At 36.3% G+C, this 16,094-nt stretch overlaps 1 protein-coding gene across 2 annotated transcripts in view; it reads right to left on the reverse strand.

Annotated features, from left to right (window-relative positions):
- hd (humpty dumpty) overlaps positions 1-16,094 on the reverse strand; it is a 131,983-nt gene that overhangs the window by 17,370 nt on the left and 98,519 nt on the right. For both annotated transcript variants that reach the window (XM_090409178.1, XM_090409179.1), the window contains exon 11: positions 3,793-3,988. In XM_090409178.1, coding sequence (XP_090265304.1) covers positions 3,793-3,988 — 196 coding nt within the window. The remainder of the gene's footprint in view (positions 1-3,792; positions 3,989-16,094) is intronic.

Raw genomic sequence — 16,094 nt, forward strand, 5'->3', positions numbered from 1 at the left:
TAGGCTAACATCCATTTTCCCATGTGGGCATGTGAAAATGGATGTCAATAAATGTAAAGTCATGCACTTTGGCATGATTAGATATCCAATGTCGTATTATATTAGTGGGATTATGCTTGAAGAAACTGATGAGGCTAGGAATCTTGGAGTGTTAGTAGACAGGAAGTTGAAGTTCAGGGGCCATGTAGCAAAGACTGCAAATGCAACTCAAAAGATAATTTCAATGTTGAAACGAATGTTCAAATGTAAAGATAAGGATGTCATTTTGCCTCTTTACAAGGCATCGATAAGCTCTCACTTGGAATATTGTGTGCAGGTCTGGTCGTCGTTGTTGTGATTCTGATATATTGGAGAGAATGCAAAGGAAATTATTAAAAATGTTATCAGGATTATGCAATACTAATTATGAAGACAGATTGAGAATTTGTAGACTGTAGACACTAGTCAACAGGAGAAAGAGGGGGGGGGGATGATATGATTGAGACTTACAAACTTCTGAAATGGTCATACAGGATTTCAATTGATGGTATTTTTCAATTTATGGAGGGTGGGAAAAAGGACAAGAAGGCATCATTGGAAGCTGAGAATGAATGCACCTAAGAAGGGCATGAGGACTAGATTTTTCTCTCATAGGATGGTGCGTGATTGGAATGGATTGACATTGTGAGTGCAAGCAGTGTGAATGAATTCAAGAATAAGTAGTTGGTGCATGTAGTATGTGGCCTCCCTCAATGAGTCCCTGACTCCCTGGAGGTCTCTCTTAATAATATGATGATGAGGATGAAGCTGGGGGGGTTTTGATATGCCACCTGCAGTAAGTTGTTGTTTTTTTTTCTTCAACTTTGGTGCACTTTCTCTTGAACCAGGAAGTGTACCAAAGGCTTGGAAAGTGAAGGAGAAATTTGGGTAGAATAGGGGATGAATGAGGATAATTTCTGTAACCATTCTACCCAAGTGTTCTGTCAGGTTGGCAGAAAAGACCCAGAGGAAGACCAAGATATAGGTGGATATGGCAAAAAGTGCCTTAGAAAACAGAAATATAAAATCGGATAATGTTGGAGTCTTGACAGGTAACAGACTGTTTCGGAGGAAAATTGTAGATAGGAAGTCAGTAATGACGTAAATTTTTCATGTAGTACTATCATATCCTGTACACCCCTTGAGAACACATGGCATTTGATAATGAATTTCTGTAACTCACTTGCAGGAGGTGTTTGGATCAGAGGAGTGGAAATAATAGCGAGAGTATGGGAAGGAAGAGTAGAAGTTTCTGAGGTCAGGAGTGGCTAAAGGATGAGTGTTCTATGAAAAAGGACTGTGGATTGTGGTGTGAGTTACAAAGAGGTCACCTCTACAGCATATTTGAAAGGAAAGTAGTTAAGAGATCAAGAGCACTAGAGATGTGAGGTTTATCAAGAATTCAGGTAGACAGATGTACAATTTGCATTAGGTCACTGCTTATAAGCAAAGACTTTGGAATCTCATCCAGCTTGGTTAGTGATGTTAGAAAAGGGAAGCCAGATGAAATTGTGGATGTTCAAGGTTGCTTAGGAAGATGACCTTATTATTTAGATAGCTGGATATTATATGAGCAAGGATTTTTCTTGCTAAGAAAATCAACTAAGAATATGAACAATAAATAAACAATTTAAAATAAGAGATGAAGCAACAATTTATTAAAAGTATGCCAAGACTTACTAAGTATGAAATTATAGCACCTTTGGTTTAGGATAATTGTTTTCATGAAATAATCTATTTAGAATTTAAAAAATGCATCTTTACTAGTGATATCAGAATAAACTGATCAAACTATAATACATAAAATAGCAAAGCATAGTTTAACAGATTCTGAAACAACTTAAAAACCCTAGCAAGAGCAATCAGCCAATTTCCATTAACAAAGAATGTTTGCATCTCCCATGTCCTGGAGGATCAAAGCCTTTTAGTTGTAATTGAATCAGGAATAATGACATGCAGGTTAGAGGTATGTACCTGCTAGTAAAGTTTCTAGGCTAATGTCATATCAAAAGCTCATGCAACATGGAGAAGACAACCTGGGCAAGTCACTATTCTTAATAATTTTACTCCACAGACTGCTTGAACCCTTTTCCTCTGTAATGAAGGACGAGCAATATTACTAAGAAGTGGAAGCCAGTAAATTGGTGTTGATCTTACTGTTCCAGAGATAGAGCTCATGGAATGATTGCAGTGAAACTAGTGTGGTGAGCATTGTTAAGCCACATCAATATGCAGTATTCTACTTTAGTGTATTCTACAGTAGAATACTGTATGCAGATGTGCAACCTGCTGTCGTCAGTATCCCATGAAGAGTCTGCTAGTTTCTGCAAATGTTATAGCAAGTTTTTAATTTGCCTGCATCTTTGTCAAGAAGATCTTCGAAAGTCAAGGATCTGTCATGGGTGTTGTACTTATTTTACTATGCTATTTCCAAAGCAGACTGTCTACTCATGGTGCATCCTAGATAATGCAAAGTAGCTTACAGCAATGATTCCAATTTTAATGTGATTATTAAAAATGGGAACACGTAATGGACATGACTAACACTTTTCACATCCATCTTATATTAGAGAGAAAGAACGACTATATAGTTCAAAAGTGAGTGGGATTAAACAGGCTATTTGAAGAGCACAGTTAATTATGTAATACATTAGTCAAGGAAAATATCTTGACTGGAAGGACAAATTTTTGATCAGGTACCAGCTATAATTTGTAAAGTGAAGTCTATTTCAGCAATCTGTAAAACTGATTATATTCTGATAATATTTACAATGGAAAAGTCACTATTCTCAATAATTTTACTTCACAGGTTGCATCAAGTTCTCTTCCTCCATAATGAAGGACGTTATTGTATCCTAATAATACATTCAATGGCATTTTCAATTTCTTCATCCTTTTGCATTTATACATTATTAATAATTAAAAAACTCTACAATGGTACCGTATTTACTCGAATATAACTCACTTTTTTCCCCAAAATTAAAGTTAAAAAATAGTGGTACAAGATATGCAGGGATTTTCAGAAACTAAAGTTTTTTTCAGGAAAAACCTAAATTGACATTTATAATTAAATCCTCAGTATTCATTATAATTGCTCACATTTATAAAATGAATACATTTAATTAATTATCAACGTAACTTATGCGATCGGTCGCTCACCTTCATCACGTGATATATTTGAATCTTTAGCGACAATGCTTCTGTGATTAAATTAAAACAGTTTCATCATTGCCTGTCCTTTTATCATTTTGGAATCATAATGATTTAAAAAAAAACAACAACTGAAAATGGGTATGACTTATCAAGAATTTGCTATTCGCTATTGCTACTTCTGGTCTCAAGAGTGGTTTTAAACTGTTCTAATCTGATCTTGAACTGTTGTAGTATCCATCCACCCTTTTTCTTGAACTCTTATATGAATTCCAGAGGGAAATTTCCCCTTTGGCATTATTTTCCATTTGAAGGAGGCAACTTTCTTCCATCTGCAGTAATTGCAAGCATGATTGTGCATCACTGTTTAAACATTTTGTGTGCGAGGTAAACTTTTTAATTTCATCTTTCATAAAGTAAAATCAGGGGATGCAAGCTATACGTGAGGGTGAGTTATATTCAAATAAATATGGTATGCCTTTCAGACTGGATCCAACATATTAAGAAAAGTTAATACTGACAAATATTTTGTCCATTTTAAAATTGACATGATTATATTACCATCATATCAACAAACAAAAATTCTCATTTGAATATATATTAATTCTAAACTATACAACATACCTTTAAAGACTGCATAGCTCCACCATGAAATGCAACTGGTGAAAACAAAGTAGGAGGCACTCCAGCAAGAGGGCCTGATTTGGAAATGCAGGACTGGCTATTGAGCAAAAAGTTCAGCAAGCTATGTGTTTCTGTCCCTTCTACATATACCAGTGACTGAGGTTTACGATCTACTAATTTACCTTCTTCCTTTTGGCTGATTAACAAGTTAAGGAAAATGAACATGTCTAAAAAATGTGAAGCATTAATGAGTTTAAGATGTTTATTTTAATGATTAATGTTAAACACAGGCTTTCAAGTGTCATTCAAGTCCAAAATGGATTTTTGCATATACATGACTTTTTTTTTGGGGGGGGGGGTTTGAGAGGAATTCACATGTGAACACCACAATAGTGTTTCTCACATTCAACTACATAATTCTAACACACTCATGAGTGTATCTGCTGAAATTTATATTAATGTTAATTGGTTGGCTGAGTAGATATATCATCATACTCCAATTGTCAATTCAGATCTGAAAACCTCAACCTGTTGGTTATAGAACAAAGATGCTTTGATGTGTATATGGAGGCATATTTACAGAGATCAGAATATGTTTAGCAGAATAAACATGCATTATAAAAAAGGTCTGAGGATACAATTGGCACAAATCACAATGTAAATTCTTGATCTGAAATAAAAATATTCTACTGCAGCATGGATGTTTCTGAATGTCAAAGTGATATGATTTTTCATCATCCAAAAGTCTCATTGTTATATACAGGATGAAATCACCATCTTGCTTAAAGGCCTAAAGTAACTTGAGTAGAAAAAAAAATAAAGTAGATTCTTGATTACCTAACTTACAGCTAGTCAACAGTGTTAATGTGCTATAGGATTCTAACCTTTTATGGCTGGAATGGCAACATAAACAGTCTTGTCATAAATACTGTTTCAACTTCTGCATACTCTCATGCTGCCCATAGAATTGTGCGAGCCTGGTTCTGTTGGTGGTGCTGTGTGCAGCCAACATTTGCACATTTATAAGTCAAGAGAGAGTTGTCAAACTGTACAGGTTAACATGCAGTGGGAGATTATGAGAACCATGTAGCTGTAATAGCAATTCACAAGGCTGGAATGCAGCTACCTGTTATTTTCAACATGCTAAAATCACTTGGGATCAGTAGGATATTTGTGTATCGGACTATTAACTGCTATAAGCATCATGTGATGGAAAGAGCTCATGGTCAAAGTGTTAGATCTGATTATAGTGACAGAGGGAGTTTTGGCTAAAGACATAACTATTCTGCCTCTAGTTGGTGACAGTTATCATGCAGTACTCACTTGGGAAGTGGCTAAATTTATGAATGTTCCATTCAGGAAAGGTTATATGCTGAACTACGAAGCAGGAAATTATGGCTTGTTGGATGGGAGGAATATCGACAGTGCATGGGAAGTGTTTAAAAAATACCTAAATGATGCAATAAATAGAGTAGGAGTGAAATGGATAATGTGGAAGTAATACCATGTGGATAAGAATGATGTCAGTTATGATAATTGCAGGCCAGAGGAGTCACAAGTGTTGTATGGAAAGCTAAGTCTGAGTATGAAAAGAAACTGGCTCTGCAAGTTAAAGATCACCCAAAAGAATTATCATTAGACTGCAAGTAAAAGAAATAATGAATTTGAAAAAATAACTACTGAATGCAGATGGTGTGCAGGTGACTGATGCAGAAGTGATTATTCAACTAATGTGTAGCCATTTTGCTAAAAGCTATCAACCTGGTGTATGCAACATTGAACTTGCAGCTACCTCTTCACTGTATGAGGTGGAAGTACTAGAGCTGTTGCACAAACTGAATAAGAATTCTGCAATAGGAACTGATGGGGTTTCAGCAAGGACGCTAAAAGTGTTCAGCTGAACTGGCTGTTCCTTTGACCTGGCTATAGAATATTATCGAGTCGCAGAACAGGGAAGATCTCACAGGAGTGGAAAGAATGCATGGCAATCCCATTGTACAAGGGAGGTGCAAAGACCGATGTAACCAACTATCAACCAATCAGTATCTCATGAGGGATGGTGAAGATTTTGGAAAAGTTGGTAGGGCTCACATTCAGAAATAAGCTGATAGGAATTTGTACTTTGCAACAAACAACATGGGTTTACCAGGGAAAAGTCACGTTTTAGCAACTGGCTCATATTCTATAATGTTATCACTTAGTTAGACAAGGAGAATGGTTACACCATGATACTTCTGAATTTTGCTAAAGCTTTTGACAAAATACAGTATGGAAGATTGTTGCATCAATTGGAGAATATGGGATTGGATTATGAATTTCAGTGGTATCTCGCTAATCCGAACCCATATTCTCCGAACCCTCCAGTAATCCAAACTGCAGTTTGGAAGAAAAAAAAGTTTTATTATGTATTATTATTTTATGTACCATTATTTTTATTTAATAATTATTATTTTAAATTCATGACTTATTTTTCATGGTATTAACAACACCACAAACACTTTTTTTCAACAAAGATGTTTTATTAACGCTTATATTTCGCTGATTTTCAACTCGGCATCATCAGAGCACAACACACAAGTAAACGCGACAGTGAGTGAGTGAAACAACATAATTGCAAAAGACAAAAGATCTAAAGTCCTATTTTTGGCGCCCTCTAACGGAAAAAAAAAAAAAAAAAAAAAAAAAAAAACAGCAGTTATCCAGGAGTTTTTCTTAGGATAACCGTCTCCCAAATTTTTGACAAATGAATGCAACCATATTTGTTAAGGTTGGGAGAATTCTTCAAAGCCATTGCCGACTCAAAAAATAATCTTTCAGATCTATAACGACTCCTAAATAGCACAATCGTTTTCCTCCATCTAATCCTGTGTGAAGGAGTGGCCAAAGCGTGGTCTGCCAGTCCCGACTTGCCATAGTACTAGTAGCAAATGTATCTTTCATGTTCTTCCAGGCGGATGTTCACTGATCTTCCTGTTTGCCCATAATAGGCCAAGTCACAGTCACATGGAACTTCATACACTCCTGGGTGTGCTAAAGGGTGAAGTTTATCCTTAGGCGAGCGGATCAGAGTTGCCAGCTTGACATGAGGTTTGAAGGTGGCGCGAAGGCCATGTTTCAACAATACTTTGGCTATCTTTTCCGATGTACCTCTGATATAGGGAACAGAAATGGTCGTGTTGTATTCTTGTGTATTAGGGAGGGCAGAGTCATGGGCCTTTGTAGTATTTTATCTATTTTGTAGGGATTGTAGCCGTTGGCTAAGAACGTATGGCGCAGGTACTGGAGTTCAGTGGCCAGAGCTGTATCGTTAGAACAAATGGCTCTGGCTCTGTGTGTCAGTGTTTTTAAAATGCCGTACTGTTGGACTGGATGATGATGTGATTGTTTATGTAGGTATCTTTCTGTGTGTGTGGGTTTTCTGTAAATAGAAAAAGATAGTGATTCATCTGAAAGGCAGGCGACTAATGTGTCAAGAAATGGTAAACGGTTATTTGATTCTTTTTCTACTGTGAAGTGAATTTTGGGGTGTTGGCTGTTTAGGTAGGTGACAAAAGCATCCAAAGTGTCTTGTCCATGGAGCCAGATGGCAAACACATCATCTACATAGCACAACCACACGTGTGGCTTGTATGTATCTGTGGTAAGTACTTTGTTTTCAAAATGTTCCATGTAAAAATTTGCTAACGGGGGAGAGAGGGGGGAACCCATAGCAGTATCATTAATCTGTTTGTAGAATTTACCCCAAAATTCACTTCACAGTAGAAAAAGAATTAAATAACTGTTTACCATTTCTTGACACATTAGTCACCTGCCTTTCAGATGGATCACTATCTTTTTCTATTTACAGAAAGCCTACACACACAGAAAGATACCTACATAAACAATCACATCATCATCCAGTCCAACAGTACGGCATTTTAAAAACACTGACACACAGAGCCAGAGCCATTTGTTCTAACGATACAGCTCTGGCCACTGAACTCCAGTACCTGTGCCATACGTTCTTAGCCAATGGCTACAATCCCTACAAAATAGATAAAATACTACATAGGCCCATAACTCTGCCCTCCCATAATACACAAGAATACAACACGACCATTTCTATTTCCTATATCAGAGGTACATCGGAAAAGATAGCCAAAGTATTGTTGAAACATGGCCTTCGCGCCACCTTCAAACCTCATGTCAAGCTGGCAACTCTGATCCGCTTGCCTAAGGATAAACTTCACCCTTTAGCACACCCAGGAGTGTATGAAGTTCCATGTGACTGTGACTTGGCCTATTATGGGCAAACAGGAAGATCAGTGAACATCCGCCTGAAAGAACATGAAAGATACATTCACTACTATTACTATGGCAAGTCGGGACTGGCAGACCACGTTTTGGACACTCCTTCACACAGGATTAGATGGAGGAAAACGAATGTGCTATTTAGGAGTCGTTATAGATCTGAAAGATTATTTTTTGAGTCAGCAATGGCTTTGAAGAATTCTCCCAACCTTAACAAATATGGTTGCATTAAGGAGGGCAGGTGAGGGCTAGATTTTTCTCTCAGAATGGTGAGCGATTGGAATGGACTGCCATTGGATGTGTGTGCAAGTAGAATGAATGAATTCAAGAACAAGTATGACAGCTGATGCGAATAGTATAGTCTCCCTCAATGAGTTCCTGACTCCTTGGAGGTCTCTCTTAATAATAACAAATACAGAAGACATATCTGACTGCCAAAGAACAGATCAACTATGCTGCATTAGGACACCATAGCTTGTGAGGGTTGTGAAGGCACACCTCTACTGTAATACTGTGAGGACACAGAAAGGGATGTTGCAAGAGATGAACATTTTACAGAGAATGATGTCACGTGTACTAACTTATGACCTGGGGGTGAGAGCCTGGACATTTCCTAACACCACAACTTATGTGGCAGAGGGTGATAAAATCAAAGGCACTTCTCTGGTGGTATATGAACTACATACAGATATCTTCTTTACAGAGGATATCCGTATGTAGTTCATATACCAACAAAATGAAAATCTTCTTCGATGAGAAAATTTTCATCGAGTTGTTCAGTATATGCCCCAGATGGTCACACACAGCACATGCCATAGTGCTGTGTGTGACCCTGCATCAATGATTGCTTGGTCGTGGGGAGGACAGGTGATGTATCAGGGGATATTCAGGTTGCCTTTCTGCAAGAAAGGGAGTCAAAACCTCCACCAAAGTGTATCAAGACACTGTGCAGGAACTTCCAGTACAGCTCCTGAACAACATTTTGCAGTAGGCAGTGGACCTTCCAAACAGAGGCAAATGTGCTTGACCACATATCACCATCTGATTGGCTTCATGGAAGTCCTGATTGGAAATCCCTTAGACTTCAAATTGTAGTCAAGCTTGAGAGAATAACCTACAAGAAATGACCCCCCCCCCCAGCACTTCCAGCTTGAAGGATTTGGAGCAAGCAGTGGCAACATTTCTGTTGGAGGTTGTGAATGCCACCATAGGAGTGTCTCAGACTTTGGGCATGCATGAAGGCAAAAGGGGGGCATTTTAAACAATGAGTGCTACATGCAAGTTATACATATGTTTACATCTTGAAAATTATAGAAACAACTACCATGTTAGAGTAAAACTTCAGTTTAATATAAACCAAACTAATCACTTGACGTTTCAACCTTCACATTAAGGTGTCATCTGGAGTATACACATATATACAAAGAAACAAGCTGCACTACAATCTAACATGGTATGCTAAAGTTATTGGTCAACCATTAAAATGATTCGCCTGACCTCCAGTGGAAAAAACTTTAATAATAACAGGACTAGCTTTGATGTAGTATCTATTAGGTTACAAAAATTAAATTAAGCTAGAGAGCAACATGTTCACACAAAAAAAGCTAATCATAAGTTTACACATAAATTAAAACAAACCAGTATGGATGGCGGTCAATAAAAGCTGAAAAATTGCCGAGTCAGGGTCTTCTGGAAAACTTGAAGAATTAAGTAGGCTGAATGTGTGCCATTCAAATCTTGGGATTTTTATTTTTCCACCAGAGGTCAAGCCAATGGTTTTAACGATTGACCAGTAACTGCTTCAAGTAATTTTCTCTCAGCAAGTGTATAAATTCCATTTCCTTCTGGAGTGTATATTCCAGTTGACACCTAATCCTACTGACCTCAATTTCAAACTACAGAACCCATACCAACTAAAAAGAACTACTATCTGCCTGACTGACTCGTACTCTGTTGGCTGCAATTCATCTGCAGTACCACATTCCTGTCCTGTCTACTCTATCCTCTCTGAAAATACTAAATCCATCAGATTTAATTCCTGTAACTATGTCATCTGCTGTTTGCAAGGTCTCACTAATGCCTATAATGTTTGGTAAGGTTACGCTAACCTATGCCAAAAACTCTTTCCTCTTATTCCTGATGCTTTTGGTATTAGCATATAGAAACTGTAGCATATGCTTAGCCCCCCCCCCCCCAAACCACCTTTACATCCTGAACTGACTACTCCATTCAATATTGTTGCCCAGAGACAGGATTCCACATTTTTTGTTCATTCACACACATTCATTTCATGTTACTGCTTGCCATTTGTGGGAATGACTCTCCCAAATCTTGGCAATAGAGAGTCATTCCGATTTAAATTTGGGCAGTGTAGAAGTGCTTCACTCTCTTTAAATAACTGCTAAAACCCAAACCTGCATGAATGTAAAAGACAATCACATGGTCAGTGTCCACTCCATGCTGAGCAAAGTTAGATTATTGTCCTCCCATTCATTTTAATTATTAAATTTAATTTAATATAATGGTTGTCATTTCATTACTCAATTTTAAATTTGGGCCTTAATTGTAATCTTATTTTATTGTACCCATCCACCAGGCGATAACTGACACGTGGCTTAGCTCTGTAAATAAGATTAACATTCTTTGATGTAGCTTCACCTTGTGATTAAGCTGATGCACTAATGACCAGTTAGCCTCTGGTCAAAATATTTGCAGTAATAAAATTACTATATTCTTGTGAATACGTGCATATAATAAAAGCATATCTAACAAGTGTTAGATATGCTTTTATTTTAGTCTATTCTAGTCTGATAGTATTACAAGTTTAAGGAATTCCTCAACAGTTTAAACCAAAAACTCTAATTTGCATTAGAAGCAGAAAAAACAGGCCCCTTTCTTTCCTAGATATTCTCATTCTCAGTAGAAAATCATTGTAATCTTTCATCTGAAGTCTACAGGAAAAAAAAAAAACAAAAAAACTCAATGATTTCCACATGCCACATCACACCACCCAGTACAAAATATGAAGAATCAAATTCTCAAAGACAGGCCCATATCTTACAGACATTCTCCTAAAAATGAATATAATCTCAGAACCTATCAATAGTATCTTAAATAGGCCATCACATAATCCAGAGCAACAAGACAACTATGAAGGCGCTGTTTCTTTACCTTACATTTAAAATTATAGATAAAGTAGTCAAAGTTTTAAAACAATAAAACTTAAAGGATGCCTCTAGTAGGAGTGCACAAAATCTTCTGTACTTGCAATTTGTTATGTTGGACAGACAGGTTCATCTGAAGAAATCCATCAAAAAGAACATGTCAAGGATGTGGAGAAAAAATGGACACAAATTATGATTGGCATTTCACATCACCAAGTAAATGAGCAACTCATTAAACTGCCATACACAGAATTTAATGGTAATGTACGCAGATTTAAAGAAGTGAGCAAATGATACAATGTTCTACTCAATGTAATAAAAACCAAGGTCTGATCTTAAATCAATACCGACAGCCATATATAAGACCAGCATATTAACGAATTAAGCTTACACGAGAAGTTATACAGCACACTGCAACAATAAGCTGTACACTGGACATTCTTACTAAGAGAAGTTATAACAGCACTGCAACAATAAGCTGTACGCTGGACATTCTTACTAGATGCTGAAAATTGTAGCAATCAACTTTTTAATTTGTTAAATTTGAATGAAGATGGTTATTAATTCAGGAAATCTCTGAATATCTTTTTTTTTTATTTGTTTTTAATCCGAAGAAACACATGAAAATGTTGAACTAGTTATTAAACTACAATTTATCAAAAATGTTGCACATGGTAGTCAGACAAAAGCATGAATATATCAAGTCACAGAAACGTTCAAGTATTACAGCATCTTCACAGTTAAGACCATGTATAGCTAAGCAGTGCAAAGATAAAATACCTGCTTACAAAGGAGTAAATGTAGAAAAGTCTAGATCAGTGGTCGCCAGAAAAATATAAGACATCATTGTATGGGTAATATTTAATTCGGTTAACTTGGATTACCTCCTTGACAAAAGACATGGAGGTAATGACAACGCAATTAAGAGTGAATCGTGGGATCAGTACCTCCATCTTACAGGTCCATGAACAAAACCTGTAAGATGGAGTAAGGTCATGAAAATAGTTACTGAGGCCAATCAAGTAGGCCAAAATGACATATTTACCAATAAACGGATGTTGGTGGTTCCTGCCAGCCGGCACAGTGGGAACGAGATTGCAACACGTGCGTGGTTCTTATTTACTGATACAAGTATTCGATCTCAGTCGTCTCATTTTTGCGCATCGACATACAAGTGAGTGTTAATGTTCTAAAATTCATCAACATACATATTATAATTCAATCGTTATTCATTCACGAACTAAACTTCTCTATGTTGAAGAGTTGAGCAGCGCTGGTAGTAATACCAGTGATATTACTAGTTGTTGGGAAGCTATGAAATCTGTGATTGAGAAATCACAGTAATAGTAGTAGTAATATAATATATACTATATTATACATACAATAAACACTAACTATAAAATAAACAATCTAGAAACTCACATAAGCGTCTTTTTTTGCTGGTCCTATTATAATTACGTAATAGTAAAATATAGGGGGTCGATAACAAGTCAAGAAACTCTTGAAGGGGTCGACTGGCAAATAACTTTGGGGGATTCAGATTGAAGCATTCAGATATGTGTCTGAATTCATTTTGGATAACTATGAAGGAGTACCCCAATATAGGATTAAAAGCACTTAACATCTTATTGCAATTTTCTACATCTTATTTGTGTGAACTGGGTTTTTCTGCACTCGTAAATATTAAAACAAAGAAGAGAGAAAGAGGCCCTTGAAAATGAGATGAGAATATGTCTCTCAAAAACAAGGCCTAATATCAAAGAAATATGCAAACAACACCAGGCACATATTTCACATTAAGTTCATATTTTATTATCTGAACCTAATAGCTTTTGTTTTGTATGTTTTTTGGGTTGTTTGAAAATAAACCAATTTAGTTTAAATAAAATCTGTTTTCTTTTAAAGATACTTTCCTTCATATCTTTAGTATCTGTAATATCAATTTATTTATGGGTTATATATGCGAGTCTTTCAGAATCAATTAATCGGCACTTTACTCTCTATAAAAAGCAAATAATACTAGGAGTGCCGTGAAATTTATTTATTGATTTTAGTGTGCCGCCAGACAAAAAGGTTTGAGAACCACTGAACTAGTCAGATGTGCAAGTTGCTACAAAACAGTAAATCTAAATGGTAAGATTTAAAGCTTCAACTATGCTTCAAAAATGTTGATATGAAATGCATGCTTCATAAATAATAGCATTTTTACACAAGGATATCGATTAAATTCTCTAATATTTATTCTAGAATACTGAATAAATAATATTTATATAAGAATAATGAATAAATTCTGTAATATATAGTTTTGAGTGGCCAGTTTATTATGCAAGTCTCCATCATTCACGGACTCCATCCTACATCAGAAGGTGTTACTTAAAGTTGTGATGACCTGAATGACAACCTAGTATGATGATCAGTACTATATTTGGCAGTACAGGTATCACAAACTTCGTGTTCAGAAGATTTTAGAGGATGCCAACAGTCAAACAAGCTAACAGTGGTCCTATAAGAAATAACATGCTCATGCAAAAGGTTCACAGGAGGCCAAAGGGACTGTGCAGTCTAAAAAAATATAATCACAATTAGGATGTATGAACGAAGAATCAATCAAGTTGGTAACATTATAGGCAGTGTGAGAATGTTTTTCTGACTTGAGTATCTTATACCGATGAAACATATGAATGACAGTCTACCTTAGCACCACTGCTGATCTCATGCTCCTTTATGCTAAGCTCTTTTTTTTTTATGATAGTTGCAAAAACTTGCAGATTACACTCTTTAGAAAACACATGTTCTTCCAGCCAAATTACAGCTGTAGAGAATGAAAACTGGTAGCTTAAAAGATTAGGGATTAGCAGGAGAAAGAACTGCTAACTTCTGATGAAAAGAAACAATGGAAATATCTATAACGCAAGTAGCAAAAACCAAACATCTGTGAGAAAAAGAGTGGAGTGAACTATCAAGAGAGAACAGACTATTATTAATAACTAATCTCTATTAACAAAGAAAGAATTATGGAGCTTTACGGAATGCCACTCCTAACGTGAGAAGAGTATTCACTGGTAGCCTTTATTTGTATATTGAAGCAGTTCAGAAAGTAATGACTGAAGCAAGAGAGAAGCTTAGTTTCTTGGATGCTAAGGGGATATATATTTATGCCAAGAAAGACTGGAAATTACTACAAGTATCTAGAGATTTAGGAAGGATTAAATAATGCTAGCATTCCAGTTATCTGCTGATCAACTGGCAGAATCCTTACTGGTATTTAATTAAGAGGTTTCCTGGTAGATAACAAGTTGATGTTTACTGGATTTCTCCATTACTTTAGAAGGAAATGAAATAAGAGTAACATGATAGTAATCTTGCTGCCTTTCTTAGGTATAGATTGAATATGGATTCATTTTCAAGGTTTAAGACAAGAATAGCAATACTCTCCTGATTTAAGATTCTTCTGATCTTTCTGGTGAAAAAACCAAGAGACAACTGAGGATGCTTACTAATATCTTCAACGTAAGAAATGGAGGACAAGTAACCAATTATAAGATTGGCTTTTCTGTGGAAAATGATGAAATAAAACCATCCAGTAAAAGCAATGAAAGAAAGTCAGCAGCCTCAGCAAGGGACCAAAAATAAGAATACTTACCATGCTTATTTCTGATCTCTTGTCAAATTGAATGTGAACTTTTGGTCAAGTTTTCACATTCACAAGTTTTCTGTTTCTGGCATTTTCAAAATCAGTTCTGTAGATAACTTGCCAACTATTTTGAATTTTATTCAAAATAGTTGCAATATTTATATAGAGAAAAGAAGATGATTTTATATCAAAGCAAATGGCAATATACAGGTTACCTCAGCCAGTCAAGGATTACAAACATTCAGAATTTAAACTGGAATGAGAAACAAATGTTCCTATACCTATAAATGTTTCAGTGTTGCATTTCACAGTTCCAAATGATGACTTCTGTGATTATACACCCTCTGTCCAAAAAGAAACCGAACTTTTCGAAAATAGAAAAAAACTAGTGGCACCATCTGTAGTATCTTTTTGTTGTCGAAAGTGGCAACCTTCATTAGCGTTGTGTCAACTGGTTATAACATTTGTTTCATTAGAAGCTGAGTTATAGTGCCAAGAGTGACAGCGTGTTTTGACGAACGTCAGTTATCCTGATATTCTTGACATACGCGACGAATTCTCGCTATCAATCGCTTTAAAACTTAGAGATAAAACTCACCAATAATCGTTTGGCCAAGCAGAACGAATTCTTTGTGGATAATGCCCTTGGAATCATAGAAACAAATCAGCACTGTCTTTACTTTTGACTTCTCCAAGCAACTTTTTTTTGGATGCCCCTCTTCTGGTCTCGCTCAGCACTCTGGCGCTTTGTTTCGGGGTCATACTCAAAACACCACATTTTGTCACCAGCAGCGATCATATCAAGGAAATTTGAGTCCTTACGAGCGGTTTTAATGAGGTCCTTGCAGTGTTCAATTCGATACATTTTTTGGTTGCCAGTCAACTTGAGGGGAACAAATCGTGAATTCAATTTACGAAGGCCCAAACTCTTGGTCAAAATGTTGTGCAGTTCATTAGAGAATCCCCAATTCATCTTCAATCAATCTCATGCATGATTTCGGTTTTTCTCTGATGAAATCACGTACTTTTTGGATGTTAACTTCGCTCAGTCCAGTTTTTGGACGGACCGGATTTTCTCATCCTCATGCGTCTCACGACCACTTTGAAATCGCTTAAACCACTCGTAAACTTGAGTACAGGATAAGCATTCATTACCATATGCATTCTGAAGCATTTGATGTGTTTCAGTAAAATGTTTACCAAGTTTAACACAA

Source organism: Typopeltis vanoorti, chromosome 19 (assembly GCF_054136105.1).
Source record: "Typopeltis vanoorti isolate ZY-2024b chromosome 19, IOZ_Tvanoo_1.0, whole genome shotgun sequence".
Lineage (NCBI taxonomy): Eukaryota > Metazoa > Arthropoda > Arachnida > Uropygi > Thelyphonidae > Typopeltis > Typopeltis vanoorti.